Source organism: Hippocampus bargibanti, linkage group LG16 (assembly GCF_051943395.1).
Source record: "Hippocampus bargibanti isolate YZ-2025 linkage group LG16, ASM5194339v1, whole genome shotgun sequence".
Classification (NCBI taxonomy): Eukaryota; Metazoa; Chordata; class Actinopteri; order Syngnathiformes; family Syngnathidae; genus Hippocampus; species Hippocampus bargibanti.
Window position 1 is genome coordinate 719,170 of NC_142749.1, and position 15,195 is coordinate 734,364.

At 40.9% G+C, this 15,195-nt stretch overlaps 1 protein-coding gene across 9 annotated transcripts in view; it reads right to left on the reverse strand.

The window, feature by feature from the left end:
• Positions 1-1,052: 1,052 nt before the first annotated feature.
• robo4 (roundabout, axon guidance receptor, homolog 4 (Drosophila)) overlaps positions 1,053-15,195 on the reverse strand; it is a 40,838-nt gene continuing 26,695 nt past the window's right edge. For 3 of the 9 annotated variants that reach the window (XM_089017149.1, XM_089017155.1, XM_089017153.1), the window contains 14 exons: positions 13,601-13,734; positions 13,123-13,235; positions 12,678-12,909; positions 12,477-12,598; positions 11,452-11,623; positions 11,135-11,332; positions 9,502-9,544; positions 9,306-9,418; positions 8,544-8,864; positions 8,195-8,299; positions 7,949-8,084; positions 4,819-5,052; positions 4,369-4,688; positions 1,053-1,899 (listed from right to left, as the gene is read on the reverse strand). In XM_089017149.1, coding sequence (XP_088873275.1) covers positions 1,718-1,899; positions 4,369-4,688; positions 4,819-5,052; positions 7,949-8,084; positions 8,195-8,299; positions 8,544-8,864; positions 9,306-9,418; positions 9,502-9,544; positions 11,135-11,332; positions 11,452-11,623; positions 12,477-12,598; positions 12,678-12,909; positions 13,123-13,235; positions 13,601-13,734 — 2,425 coding nt within the window. In that variant the 3' untranslated portion in view covers positions 1,053-1,717. Of the gene's footprint in view, positions 1,900-4,368; positions 4,689-4,818; positions 5,053-7,948; positions 8,085-8,194; positions 8,300-8,543; positions 8,865-9,305; positions 9,419-9,501; positions 9,545-11,134; positions 11,333-11,451; positions 11,624-12,476; positions 12,599-12,677; positions 12,910-13,122; positions 13,236-13,600; positions 13,735-15,195 lie in introns of those variants that run through there. The other 6 variants (XM_089017150.1, XM_089017154.1, XM_089017152.1 and 3 more) reach the window with 6 other exon arrangements.

The window sequence follows — 15,195 nt, forward strand, 5'->3', positions numbered from 1 at the left end:
CATAAAATAGTTACAACATATACTTACGTGGTACGTATTTCATCCGTGACGGAAAATAGAAGGATGGAGGAGAGCACGTTGTGTTGCGCATGAAGGAGATGATGCCAAGCTGCATATAACCTGTTTTAAAGGGACTTGTAACTTGTGCCGCATCAGTTTCAATCGGCACTTGAATTACTACCTTTCATTTTCTCAAACTATAAGCACAATCGTCCGTAAAGGGTTAACATCTATTCACGGCCCGCCTGTAGTCAGCATCCGGCATTATTTGTTATCGCTTCAGCAGATTGGAGGCGTGACTCGGGATACACGGACTTGAGTCGTTTGCCGGGAGCAATGAGTTAACTCGTTCTAGTGTTGATACATTTGACGATGAGCAACATAGATAACAACATAGTTGTTTAAATAGTGACACCAGGGATGAAGATTTCATTGGATTTACTGATTAGCAGGGACACTTATGGTTTGGTAAACTTCTGTGTAAGCTCTCAGTCGTACAGGAGTGGTCCATCGATGAAAAGGTTTCTTCAGCCGTCATCTGTACTTCTTTGAAGGTGTCGGACATTTCGCTTTTTATCCAAGAGGCTTCGTCAGCAAACTAAAGTCTAAAGTCTCTAAAGGCCAGTCGTTAGTCAGAACAATAGGAACAATCAGTGGGGCGGCAGGGAGTAGTCCTCTGCTCCCCCCAACCTGAGAGCAGGGACCTATCATAGCAGAGTCCGGCACCGCCACGTCTGGACAGTAGGGATATATATATATATATATATATAGGGCCTAAAGTACCAGTCAGACTTTAGTTTGCTGACGAAGTTTCTTGGATAAGAAGCACATGCAAGTAAGTGCATGCAAACAAAAAATATGTTAAGTTATCCTAAAACCATATAAAAAAGATGTTCAAGCATCTGTGATCACAAATTCGTTTTATGTAATGCAAAAATATTTAACCAGATTTCAACACTTCATCTACAATTTGCAGAAGGGCAATTAATACAGGATATAAACAGCTTGGAATAAGAAGTTAATCAGCAAGAAAAAACAAACACTCTTCAAGAGACGTTTACACATTTTTATATAAAGCACCGCATGATTTACAAGTCTGCAATTTTGTCTGGTGGTTGGAAGCGATGACACCGAGCGGCATCTGACCGACACAAGCCTTAAAATAGCATTTTCAATGTGTGGCATTAAATGTATGGTTCTAAATATTGAAAAAAAAAAAAAATAGGATGCAATGTGCTACTTGCTGAGCTGTCAGCTTTTATATCATCTTCCAGATAGCATGTAAATAATAAGCAAACATGAAAAATGTATTTATTTATTTTTGCTTCATGACTCTATCACTATTTCTTTTGCAGAACACAGCAGGTGAGAACATCCCAATGGAGGTAGCTTTCTCATTATCTTCCTTTTTAATGTGTGAAAGTAATACAAGGATAAAAATGACAATGCAACAAGGTCTTTTGCAAAATGCCAGATTACGTATTTGGATTTCCATAGGGAGACCGAAGGAAACAATGACAGAAATGGAAAACAAATGTAAAAATTTGTAAACCCATTTAAAAAAAGACTTACTACATTATACCTGTATATGTACGTATTTTTGGAAAGCCAAAAGGCTTTATACGGCATGCTCCAGTGCTGCGTGGACCAAAAAAAAAGTGTTGACCAACTTTTATGTCATGTAGTTTTAACAAACTTGGAGAGAGAAAACAAATCCCTAAGTATGAAAGCATTTTGTATTTCTGCCAGGATAACGGTCTCTGTAATGAGCTTCCATTTCTTCCATCCAGTTCACGCTCCAGTCCCACGCAGGAACAGGGTCTACCTCTCTGAGTCTGTGGTCCTCGGCGCAGAATGATGAATAGAGGCCGCTGAGTGGGGAGGCCGGTGGAGAAAATTCTAAATACAGAAAGGGGAGATGTGCATTGACAGTAGTTGTAAGAGTAAGACAGAAAGCAGCTTTCATTCAAGGTCAAAACAGTCCGTAATTTAAAAAAATGTATTGCTTACTGTCCGAAGCATGTCTTTTCTGAGACAATAACGCACAATATTATGGATATATTCGTCTCCAATTTTCTATCACTGGAACTGGTAGAAGCAGAAAGTCAAACAAGCAAACTCCAAGAGAGTGTCATGTTATGACCACACTTTACAGTTGAACAGTCAAGAAGGCTGAATTATGAATGTCCAAATTATGCTTCAGGTTTCAGGGGGGAATAAAGTAAAATATGACATTAAAACGATCACTGCTCATAAAATGCATCTAAAGCATTCAATTTTCTCAATATCTGACGTTGCTCCTTTTAATCCGATGTGCCGAAAGACGCTGTAAATCTTTTATTTCTTCCCCATTGGTTTGTTTCCATGTTAGTGCTTCTCTGCCATCTAGTGGTGAATATTAGCAGGAACTGTACATGTCATTCTAACATGGGCGGCCCGGTAGACCAGTAAGTAGTGAGCGCAGTGCAGACAGAGTTCGTGAGTTCAAATCCTGCTCCTCCTTGGTGGAGTTTGCTGCTCTCACAAGGTGCATTTAATTTGCTTATTTAGTGTATGTCTCGTCGAACATATTGTACTAATGTCGATTGTTGTTTTAAATGTCTTTTAGTTTTCACAGTGTTGCATAATAAACGTTTTGGACCTCCTCCAAGTACCTGCGTGTTACTCTCAACAATAAACTGGACTGGTCAACAAACACGGATGCCCTAATCAAAAAGGGACAGAGTCGCCTCTTCCTACTCAGGAAACTGAAGTCTTTTGGGGTTCAGGGGTCACCCTTAAAGACTTTCTATGACTCTGTGGTGGCTTCAGCCATCCACTATGGAATTGTCTGCTGGTCAGGCAGCATCACCACCATGGACAGGAAAAGACTGGAGTGCTTTGTCAAGAGGGCCAGTTCTGTCCTGGGCTGCTCGCTGGACTCTCTGGAGGAGGTGGGCAACAGACGGACGCTAGCTAAACTAAAAGCTATGACGGACAGCCCCTCCCACCCCCTCCTGCCCATCCTGACAGCACTGGGTATCTCCTTTAGACAGAGACTATGACACCCGCGCTGCAAGAAGGAGAGGTACCGGCGACCGCCGCTCGTTCCTACCGACTGCTGTTAGGCTTCGCAATAATCACATGTGGAAAAAAAAAAAAACAAAAAAAAAACTGGACACTTGTAAATATGGGTTGATGCATTACAGCTACATATATCAATATGCCTTTCTTGATACTTGCACTATGTACAGACTGCAAATGTCCCCATTGTGGGACGAATAAAGGTTTTCTGATTCTGAGTACGAAGCGTCATCCTTGACCAGGGTAGATACAGTGTCAATTGAGGTAGTCCTGCTTCTATTTCGACCACATTTGCTTACATCTTAAGCTTTCCTGCATGTTTTACAGTGCAGACCTTTCTCATTCAAAAAAAAAGAAAATATCTCAAAGAAAGCTTCACTCTTGTTCGATGTGCACATGTTCATTTCAACTGAAATGAAGTGCAGTTCATTCTTATTTTGGTTTTGGAGAGTGGACATATCACACCCAATTTCCCAATTGTGGGACTATTAAACATCTTCTTATTCTTATTCTTGTGCACTGCTTTTGGAAAAATGGGGGATTATCACCACCACACTGTTATTGTCAATGAGCAGAGAACATACGCAAGAACTGTCAACGTCATTGCATCGTATGGTGTGATTGTCTGGACACCTGTCACTTACTGATTTACACAGCAAATTGAGACAGAAAAAAAGACACATTCATTTGCAGTGAACTAGATTTTCTTGTGCAACCAGTGCCCAGTTGCGGAGTTTTGAGGGAACATTGGCGCCGTTGCATCTCCGGTAAATGTGTACATCTAAATGAAAGAGTACCTTTCGTTTTATTGTCTCGCATCGGAAACTTTGCTTGTCTGAAAGCATAAGGCAATTTCCAAGCTGCTGTTTCTACCTACTAGTACGGACCAGTACTACAAGAATAATCATCCTGGCCATGTAAAGCACAGGTATACATATTGGATAATTTCCAACAGCACACCTGACAATATCTCCCTTTGACAGCACAGAGATCTTTAGGCACAGGGTTTGAAGAACACTGAGTTAAGGTATGTCAGTAGAAAAAGAAAAGTTTCTCCATTGTTTGAAGCAGAATTTTTGATTCTGAACGGAACAGGTTTCACTCCGTCAGCACAAACATAGAACATGTTTTTTTTGGTGAGCCTACAAGTTCTCATCTTGATATTTTCAAGTCGCCCCTGAGTCGCAGTACCAGCCAAACCATGGGGGAAAAAATGCACTTTCTCGTCTGGAAAATGTGGGACCAGAAAAAACAGCTTGCAAACCACCGATATATGTCGATAAAGACCGTTTTTTCACTGCTTACCTGACAAAGATCCTCCAGAAACAGAATCTGTTGTCAGAAAGTGGGCAAAGTTGCTACTGGCATTAGTATAGCAGCTATCGACTGAGCCGATGAGGCTTGCACGGGCACTTGCAGAGTTTCCATCCGTGATTGAGCTCCAGGTGTTCCACAAGGAGCTGTCCCATTCACCGTAACAGGAGGAAGGTGAACTTTGAAGGCGAGCGTGGCGCAATCCAATCGGTGGAGCCTCAGAGGAAATGTCAGCGGGCATCTGAGTAGAGAGGATGAGCTCACTGTGACAACCCATCGTGGAGGAAAGAGGGTGGAGGCAAGAGAGAGCACTGATGAGAGAGAACAATGACTTTGTCAGCAACTGATTTTTTTTCCCCCCAATCAACGACTATATTGTGGGTCAGTGATTTTGAACAAAAGAGAAAACATGCTTTTTTTTGTCTTTTTGATAATGCGTACCTGGATTTCTCGAGTTTGGGACTAAATTCCAGGTACTGGGTAGCTTCCTGTGCAGTTAGTGCGCCATCTTGTTCTTCATTCAGCAATCTGCTGTACAATGCAGTGGATAGTGGGCGGTGGGAGGGGTAGTTAGTGTTGTTGTTGGTGGACTCTGGCCGTAGCTGGTTGCCTGAGGTAGCACACAATGACTGGAGAGAGCCGAGATCTATTGTTAGCTTTGTGGAGCGACTGGATCTGAGAAGAATGTAAAACAAACCACACTTTTTAGTGTTAGACCTATGGCAAACATTACTGTGTTCTTAATCATTTGCCTTTCAGTATAATAAATTGATGTGCTCAGAGGTTATACTTTAGAACACAATACAGGCATATTTCAGCAGTCAAGGTTTTGCTGCAAAAAAGGTTAGCTCGTTCATCAGAAACGAAGGAAGAAAGAAACGTTACGGTTTCATGTACAGTTGTTGCAAATATCTTTGTGCCGGCACAACACAAATTTGAACCCCGAGGGCTGATTCGGCCAATCATTTTATGCGGCCGACAAAAGCAAACCATGTGTCTTGACTTCATCTTTATTTCATATTGTTTTCTCTTTTAACATCGAGACATAATATATTGTAAGAATTTGTTACCAACCTCCTGTGGAATCAGAATCAGAATCATCTTTATTGCCAGATATATAGAACACACAAGGAATTTGTTTCCGGTCAAACACGCTGCACTAGTATCATCAGCAAAAAAATTGCAAAGAGGCACTATACAGTTCCATTTTGGCTACTGTTCAAAGAGTTAATGGCTTGGGGGAAGAAGCTGATTAAAAGTCTGCTGGATTTGGTGCGCGTGGATCGGTAGCGCCTGCCTGAGGGGAGTAGCTGGAAAAGGTGGTGGGCAGGGTGCGCAGGGTCCAGGAGGATTTTCCGCGCCCTAGTTTGTTATAAATAAATACATACAATGTAAATAAAGTGAAAAATAGTTTCACATACTTCTCATTGTGACTGAATTTAAAATGAGTTATCCATCAGTTTGGTGATGTATATGTGATAGCATCTGGCAAAAATCCAATATATGGGTTCACAATTACAAGAAAGTTTTGACACCCCTGCCGTAGCACCCGCAATTGCAGAGTCCAACAATAGCCTTTGCAGCATTGCACATTTAATAATAATAATAATAATAATAATAATAATAATAATAATAATAATAATAATAATAAGAAGAAGAAGAAGAAGAAGAAGAAGAAGAAGAAGAAGAAGAAGAATACATTTTATTTCAAGCGTCTTTCAAAGCTCTCAAGGACACTTTGCAGTCACAGACAAGCATTGATGCAATAATAAATAAAATACAATTGTAAATGGAAACATGAAATAAAACTACACAGAAAATGCAATGTTAAATAGGTGGGTGTTGAGATGGGATTTGAAGGTGGGAAGAGAATCAATGTTACGAATGTTGGGAGGAAGTGAGTTCCAGAGTTTGGGGGCAAAGCAACTGAAAGCTCTGACCCCCATCATGTTGAGATGGGCAGGGGACACACAGAGGTGGAGGGAGGAAGAGGATCTGAAGGAACAAGAGGGAATACAAATTTGAAGAAGGTCAGATAGCTATGGGGGGCAAGGTTATGGATAGCTTTAAATGTATACAAATTACCACTATGCCACTTTTTTGTAATCCTCCAAAAACACGACCTCTGCATTGTTTCCACAAGAAATAGAGGTTTGCTGCAACCTCACAAAAAAAAAAAAAAAAAAAAACGGTCCTCTATTTCTTCTTTCATATTGAAAAAATATATCTACAAACGCTCCCCACCTTACGAACAAGATACGTTCCCGAGAGGTCGTTTGTAAGGTGAATGTGATCGGAAGTTGCTTCAGTGCTCTATTTTGTATGGAATGTGATGGAGTGTTTTTATACACATCCGTAAACATCATGTTTAGTTTAGTACATACTATGTTATTTCATGTTTAGTTTAGTCTATATGGATGTATGTAGCTTATTAGTTAACTAATTGCGTATGCAGAGTGTAACAAGTATCAACTTCCAGTCTAATGTTCTCCCAACACTTGTCCGTAGCTGATGTCATCAACTGCTGTGTGTTAAAACTAGTTTGAGGAGGCGGGCTTTGCTCTCTTGGCTTCCCGCTCCGACGAGACATGTTCTTTCCATTTGTTCGACTAGAATAAAGTAGTTTTTTCTGTTCACCATCTATCGTCCCCGCTGGTATTTCATCATAAAACTCCGTTGAACTCCGAACCGAAGAGAAACAGGAATTAGACTCCAACAGAATGTATAAGTCAAACACTGAACAGGGAAATATAAAACACAGACGCTCTAACAGTCGTGAAATAAATTCACACCTACTGAAGTACGACAACATATATCCTTGGCTTTACAATAAGCCATGACTGAAGCTGCTGGCATGTAATCACCGAATTACGTGCCATTACTTTTTGTTATGCGTCGCCATTCGCCTCCTCCACGGAGCTTCAACTGGGAAGTGGGACTTCCTCCCCGCTTACATCCCCTATACAGCCAATCATAAGCAAGCTCGGCGCCTTCTCCTCTGAGCTTCAATTGGGAGAAGGGATTTCCTCCTCGCCCACATACTCTACGCAGCCAATCGTAAGCGAACTCGCCGGATCGGGACTCAACTCGTTGGCAAGACTTCAGAAAAGCGCTGTTTGGTCAGCCTTGGTGTCCCTTGAAACCGAACCTGTCCAAACATTTTTCAATATTCTGTCCCCGCAAAAAATGTTTGTAGTACCGTAACGTCGTAACTCGAATGTTGGTAAGCTGGGGAGCGTCTGTATATAACACAGAGAGGGTGGTGTGTCGGTTGAGTCGTCAACCTCAGAGTTCAGAGGTATTCAACTCCAACTCTGGCCTTCTTGTGGGGAGTTAAATGTTCCTGCTGCGACGGGTATGTTGGCTTCCTCTCGCATTCATAAAACATGCACGACAGGCTGACCGAGCGCTCAAAATAGTCGCTCTCTGTGAATGCGAGCGCAGATGGTTGTTCTTTGTGAATCCTACGATTGGCTATCAACCGGTTCGGGGTGTCCGCTGCCAAAATCAAGAATATCGGCCCCAAAAATTGCTCTGTCAGTATTTTTGATGTAAGTTGTGCACGTCTTACCCTTCATCTGAAGTCACACTGTGCATGGCCATAGCATCCTCCAAGTTAAACAGTTTGGGTGGTTGTCGCACATCTACTTGTTGTAGTGGTGCAGAATTATGCAGTACCCGAGGGCAGTCGGCAAACTGATGATATTCTGGAAATCCACAGTTTACAGACATAGAAAAAAAGTTGAAATCGGTTCAACATCAGAAGACAACTACAAATGGAGGTTGACGTGACGAGTAAGTGCTTTTTTAACCATACCTAGATGACCCGATGAGACACGACTGAATCTCTGTTGGTTGACATAAGATGGACAAACCTGGCTTCTGATTTGTACTATGGGGACACTCTTTACTGCATGTACCTCTGCAGGTAAAAATAAAGCATTTATGAAGGGTGCCTTATACTTCAAAGGCCCTTCTGGTGCGCGGTTATAATTTAATTCCTTTCATACATCATGTAACAATGCAAATTCTATTAATATGCGGCGACCTTAAAAAATAAAAATAATAGAAATCTTACTGTCATTTTGAAATAATTAATTGAGAGTCACATTCACAGACTGTTTGAAACATGTGAACGGTAGTGTTACTAATTCGCCAATACTCACCTTGCTTGACGTGGTTCTTCTCCCATGACTCCCTCATCACACCCATTTTGGGCTGAGGCCGTATCGACTGTTTCCATGGTAACATCTCCCCACCAGTGATTGGTGAGGTCTTAGGCTGAGTGAATATCTGAATGGTTTCAAATCCTTGTTGTTGTGGTAGACCAAGAGGCATTTTGGGGTAACGTTTAGGAGTGTTGAAAGTCTGGAGCCCATTTTCCACGAGGTCAACATAAAACGTGCCATACACGCCACAGCTGTCAGTCACAATGGGAACAGCTGAGTCCATACAGCTTGGCTTTTTCTTGGTTGGCACTTGAAAGTCTGATGAAACACATATTCAAATGTTATTTAAGTGGTATGGAAAACGATAAAAATGAAACCGATGAATCTGCTTTTGGCATATTTAACATACAACAAATAGCATTTCAGTCAGGTTGTCAAAAATCACACGATGAGAGAAGAATGGTGTCTAAATCAGGGGTGAGCAATCACAGCTCCGGAGGGCCACTATGGTGCATGTTTTCCATATCTCCCTGTTGCATTACAAATAAAGGGACAAGGACTTGATCTAAATCACTGTGAGGTAATGAAGAAATTGTTTTTCTGCGCCCCCCCCCTCCCGGATTACATTCTTTGTTCATTTCTATAAATGTGGAATGTTGTGCTGCCGTTGTTATTGTTGTTTTTGTCATCCGTGTAATACTGTGTCAAACATTTGGAAAAAAACAATAAATAAAACAGAAATATGCAGTCAGTCCTCACTTGAGTTCCTTATCCCTGAAGGTTTGAGATCTTGAGCCCACAAATCTTGGTACTTCTTGTTAAAAGCAGGTCTCCGACTCCCAGAGATCCATGGAGATTCTGGAGCTGTCATCCTGAAGAGGAGGAATCAATGCAAGCAATGTTCGACTTTCGGAGCATTTAGAAATGTGTTGACTCACATCTCATGTCTTTTTACCTTTGATTAATGAAGATATCTTCACCAACTTGTTTTCGCAAATCTGCGGAGAAAAATCACAACGAGATCAACTATTCATTCTATTATTATTTACACAATGCTTCACGCCGGGCGTCGGACGGACATCGCGGCACGACTTGCTCGACTCCACGCCACGATCAAGCTCTGCGCGTCACCTGCCTGGGAGATCTGACAACGAACCTACTTACAAATAAAGAGAACCATCAAACTCTTTAGACTTGCACACTGCAAGAATCAAGACACGGCGCGGAAAATCCTACTGGGCCCGCCGCACCCTGCCTTCCACCTTTTCCAGCTCTGGACAGTAGGGATGTATACATGTATATAGGGCCAGAGCTACGAGCAGAATTTTAGTTTGCTGACAAAGCCTCTTGGAGAAGTAGTCAAAGTCAGCTTTATTGTCAAATATGCTAATATGCATGACATACAGCACAGATGAAATAAGTAAGTATTAATAAGTAGCGAAATGTCCGACACCTTCCAAGAAGTACAGATGACGGCTGAAGAAAGCTTTTCAGCGATACTTGGCCACTAAAGCTGATTCTGATTCTGGTATCCAAAAGCAACAACGGTCAGTGAATGGGCATTTTGGTTGTACTTGTTAGAACTAGTGCTATACACATCCTGAGAACATCCAATGTTATTTCATTTCTACTTATTCTTATCAGTTACTTAGTCTATGTATGTATGTAGTTTAGTTACAGTAAAGTCTCGTTATATCGATATCGGATATATCGATAGTCCCGGTTATATCGATATCGGATATATCGATAGTCCCAGTTATATCGATACTATTTCTATGCACGCACGGAGAAAATTACATGCAAACAGGGTCGGATATATCGATAGTCCCGGTTATATCGATATTTTTTCGGACTCCCTTGAATATCGATATAACGAGACTTTACTGTATTTGTATATGTTAGTTTAGTATACATGTACTTAGCTCAGTTAAAACCTTAAGCTATCATGTTTCAGTCTAATATAAATATTCATGATTGTATCTAGCAGATGATAGGTCCTTTTCAAAGTGACATCACTCCTGTTGTGTATATCTGCTTGATACGTGCTCTCCCACCCGCTCTCTTTCTCTCTCTCTCTCTTTGGCTTTCTTCATTCACTCTCCCCTGAAGAACATTTTCTAGCTGCCTGATAAATAAATATTTGTTTTTGTATGTCACCTTGCTTCCTGCTGATTGAATATTTAGACTACACAAATGAAGAACTGAACCAGGAGAAGAACATATTTCACCTAACACTACTCCAAAGCAACTTGTAGATCTTTCTTCTTCATGATGAATTTCTTAAAATGTGCAACAGTAAACATTCTCTGCAGCCTTGATGTTGTCCCCAATTCTTCAGAGAAGAGGTTAGCAAAGATAGGAAGCACCTACACCATAAAGATATTGAAAAACCAGGAAAACTGCCTTGAAATCCATCTTTAAACGCTGGGAGCAAATTTGTTTTAGCGAAAATCGGTGTAAATTCAGATGTGAGTTCAACCACATCACTAGTAGATACAATATTGATACCTCTGATCGATTGTTGGCCTCTGCGTGTAAATAGTTTCAATGTTGAAATTGTTGATTCTACTTGTAGATAAATTACACACCTTTAGCCCTGTCACGTCCTGGTATTAGGTGACCCGTTTTGCTGGAGCGTTTTAGGAGGCAGACAGCTGCAACTACCAAAATGCACCACAGGAGGGCACTAATACTGCCAATCAATACGGGATCCTGGAGCAGCGCAAACACGGGAGACTGCTCCGGTCTGCTGCCTTCTGCTTCAGAAGTAACTCTTATCTGTGGATCTTTCAAACAAACAACATTAATTGCTCCACCAACAATCCTCCAGGTGTCACTAAAATAGAATGAATTAGAAGTAAGATTTGCATTGCCCGGAAAATTATTCAATTGCGCTTCAGCTTACTTATGACAAAGCCATGGGGATCACTTGACACCCCTACTCCAGCCCCGTTCACCGCTGCTAGGGTAATCCAGTAGCGCCTCCTCGTTTGCAGGGAAAAAATATCAAGCCAGTGTTGGCTGCTATCAACGGTCCAATTTTGGTACTGCTGCTCATATGACTCAACACACCACACCTGAATGGAGAATCCATTTGCATTAAAGTTTGGGTGAGGTTTTCTGGACGAGCCCAGAAACGTTTCCACCCATACTGTCTCCTCTCCCAGCAAAGAAATTATGAGTTAATTAAACTTGTTTTTACATTGGGCATGGAAAAGATGTGAAAAAGAAAAAGTACAGTACACCTGATGACAGTGACTACATTCACGCAGAGTGAATAACGATTTGAAAATCTGAATCTTATATCTAAACAAATATGAGCATATTCGGATTTTTTAAAACCTAAATAACTTCTGGGTCCCTTTTCAAACCAGAATATTTGGTCATAGAAATGCCGTAATAATAATAATAATAATAATAATAATAATAATACATTTCATTTACAAGCGCCTTTTAAAACTCACAATGACGGTTTAGTCACAGAGAAACTTTTTCTGAGGGTGATCAGCGGCAGTTTAGTCACTGTATTGAGAAGTGGAAATGAGACAGTGTGTATTTCGACACGCATTTAATGTGTGATTATAACTCCATGCGTCTGCGCAACTCATAAACTATTGACCCCATGTAAATGGGGTCAATATTATATATGTAACGCTGAGAAAACTCGGAATGCACGGTAAACCAAAGTAAACACAAAACAAGTCAAACATTGTAAAAACAGGTATGTACAGTACTGACTGAAACAGAAGTACAGTAAAACTGAACTAATCATGTGACACATATACTGACAAACAATTATGATCTTCTCTATTATATGCTGAAATGGTCCCTGCTCAAAAAGTGAACCATGACCTCAAATGAGGAAAAGTCATCACAAGTGAAGTGCATATATCAAGAGACACTACATCAAATCAAATAAATAAGCATTACCTGGTAACCTTGTAGGATTCCATTGTGAGTTTCAGATGGAGGCGGCTCCCAGTTGAGGTGGATGGAGTTGTTGTGATCATGATAAACTGTGATGGACACAGCGAGTGGAGCTGCACTGGGAACTGCATAGAGCCAAGTTAATTAAGTAACCAATTACAAATGATAGAAATATAGCCATATAATGAGTTAACTAATTCTCACCCGTCTCTGGAACTGGGAGGAGCCATGTGTCACTCTCCCGCCCGTACAAACTGCCGCCATAGGGGCGAACTTTGAACTCATATTTGTAGCCTCTCCTTAATGGGCCAACTTGGGTCTGAAAGCTTGGCACCGTCACCTTTTTTGCATCCCAGTCTGAGGTGGCAGATAGAAGGCAGCGATAGAGCACCTCAAAGCCATCGAGGTAATGAGGTTGAATGAGGAGCGACTGGAACTGAAAGTAAACGATGAAGAAAAATGGAAACTGTATAGTGCCACTTAGCAGTTTTTTTTTGACGACAATACTAGTGCAGCGTGTTCTACCGGAAACAAATTCCTTGTGTGTTCTACATACTTGGCAATAAAGATGATTCTGATTCTGAAGAAAAGCACCTCATGCAGTAAAACATGCTCTTACTTTTCTGTGCAACATTTTACGTGTACATACCTTCCATTGCACATGTGATATGTTGGAGCCTGGGGCCATGATTGTGACATTTTCAAGGACCACTCGCAGGGCTGACAGCTCTATGTGGCGATCTTTCTGCTTTGTTCTGGCAGCTAAGGCAATAAATGCAGTTTATTGCATGTTCAAATTTAAAACAAGAGTATAAATGTGTTCACATAGAAAGAGATAGAGAGAGAGTACCTAACGGGATAAAACACTTTCCACTGAACAAGGCAGCTGCATCTAATGTTATTTCAACAATTTCACCATCTCATTTGAAACACATTAGGGCAAAAGCGCACATTTCATGATCACACGGAGGGTGTCCCAGCATGCTTTTGTGCTGAAAGTATTACTTTTGGAGGTACGTTTCTGCCAAATCTAAACTTGATTATCAAGTTATTTCTCAAAAACAACGCAGTAAAAGGAATACATATTTCGCCAAATGAAGAGCACAACAAAAATCATTCAGACATACTTTGATCATCAACTAGTAGCTGTGCAGTGGCTTTGATCACACCGACATCATTGACTGCTGTGCAGATGTACGTCCCAGCATCTTCGGGGGTCACATAATGGATCTGAAGCGTCCGGTCTGGGTTCATAAGATATCTGGACATAAATGTGATTTTTCCTTTCATACTTTTGAGTGCATTACCACCACAATATGGACAATATTTGTCATGTATTTGGCAACGACCAAAACAAAGTCAAGAGTATTGGGGAACAGAGATCTTTTTGGATTCTTTGGACTTTCAATAATATGCAAAAAGATCACAAAGCAGCAAAAGCAAAGCACATGTGCCAATTTAATCCTTGGATGCTTGCTGAGTTATGAGGAGTGGCAGCCCAAATGTTGCTTTTTTGTCCAATTTTACAGAAATGCAGTGAGTATAAAACTCCATGCAATCATTGGTGCATTCATTTTAATGGCAAGTAAAATATCGTCATTTAGACCTGTTACTTGCTCTTTTTTTATGTGACATCCGTTTTTTCCCCCAGTCCTTTGCGCTCTCCCACAATCTTGTACCAATGCCATTTCGCAACTAGAATCTTTGTATAATTCCAACATCATTCAAATTACTTTTCTGCTCAATGTATCATTTTTTTAAAGCAGAGATTAAGGTCACATACTGTCAGTTAGCTATGATGGACACCCCCGCCCCTCCCTCCTGCCCACCCTGACAGCCGGAGACTATTACACCCGCGCTGCAAGAAGGAGAGGTACCGCCGCCCGTTCCTACCGACTGCCGTCAGGCTTCTCAATTCTCAATAATCACATGTGAAAAAAACTGGACTCTTGTACTGTAAATATGGGTTGATGCAATACAGCTACATATATCAATATATCTATTCTTGAGACTTGCACTATGGACAGTTTATCATGAAACGGTTTTGCACATTTACAATAGACATCTCAGTCTCCTGAAATTTTTACAATGCTTTCTTGTTTTTCTATACTTTCAGCCCCCCCCCCCCCCTTTCAAATTGCTGCTGTGGACTGCAAATGTCCCCATTGTGGGACGAATAAAGGTTTTCTGATTCTGATTCTGTGATTGGCTGCGTCATTGCATCACATCATGTGATTGGATGAATATGTACTTACTACTCACTGAATTACATAACAAATTGATTCAGGAAAAAAAGTGATACAGAGGCTCCTCACCTTACAAACGAGATACGTTCCGAGTGGTTGTTCGTAAGGGGAATTTCTTCGGAAGATGCTTCAATGCTATATTTTGTATGGAAAGTTAAAGGACAACTGACACCATATTTTTTTCATAACTGACATTAGAAAAACATTTTATAGCATCTAAAATATCCAAAACACGCAGGCTGATATTTTTAGTCAAATGCAAAACACCAATAAAAATGACTTAAAGCAGGGGTGCTCACACTTTTTCAGCATACGAGCTACTTATAAAAACTACCAAGTCAAAATGATCTACCCACGACAAAAATGCAAAACATAATTCTTTTCTTTTCTTTTCATAATTATTAGAATATGCACAAGATGGCGCACGAGCTCTGTTGGAAATGGGCTGATTTGTCTGTTGGGAATTTGTGTTAGCT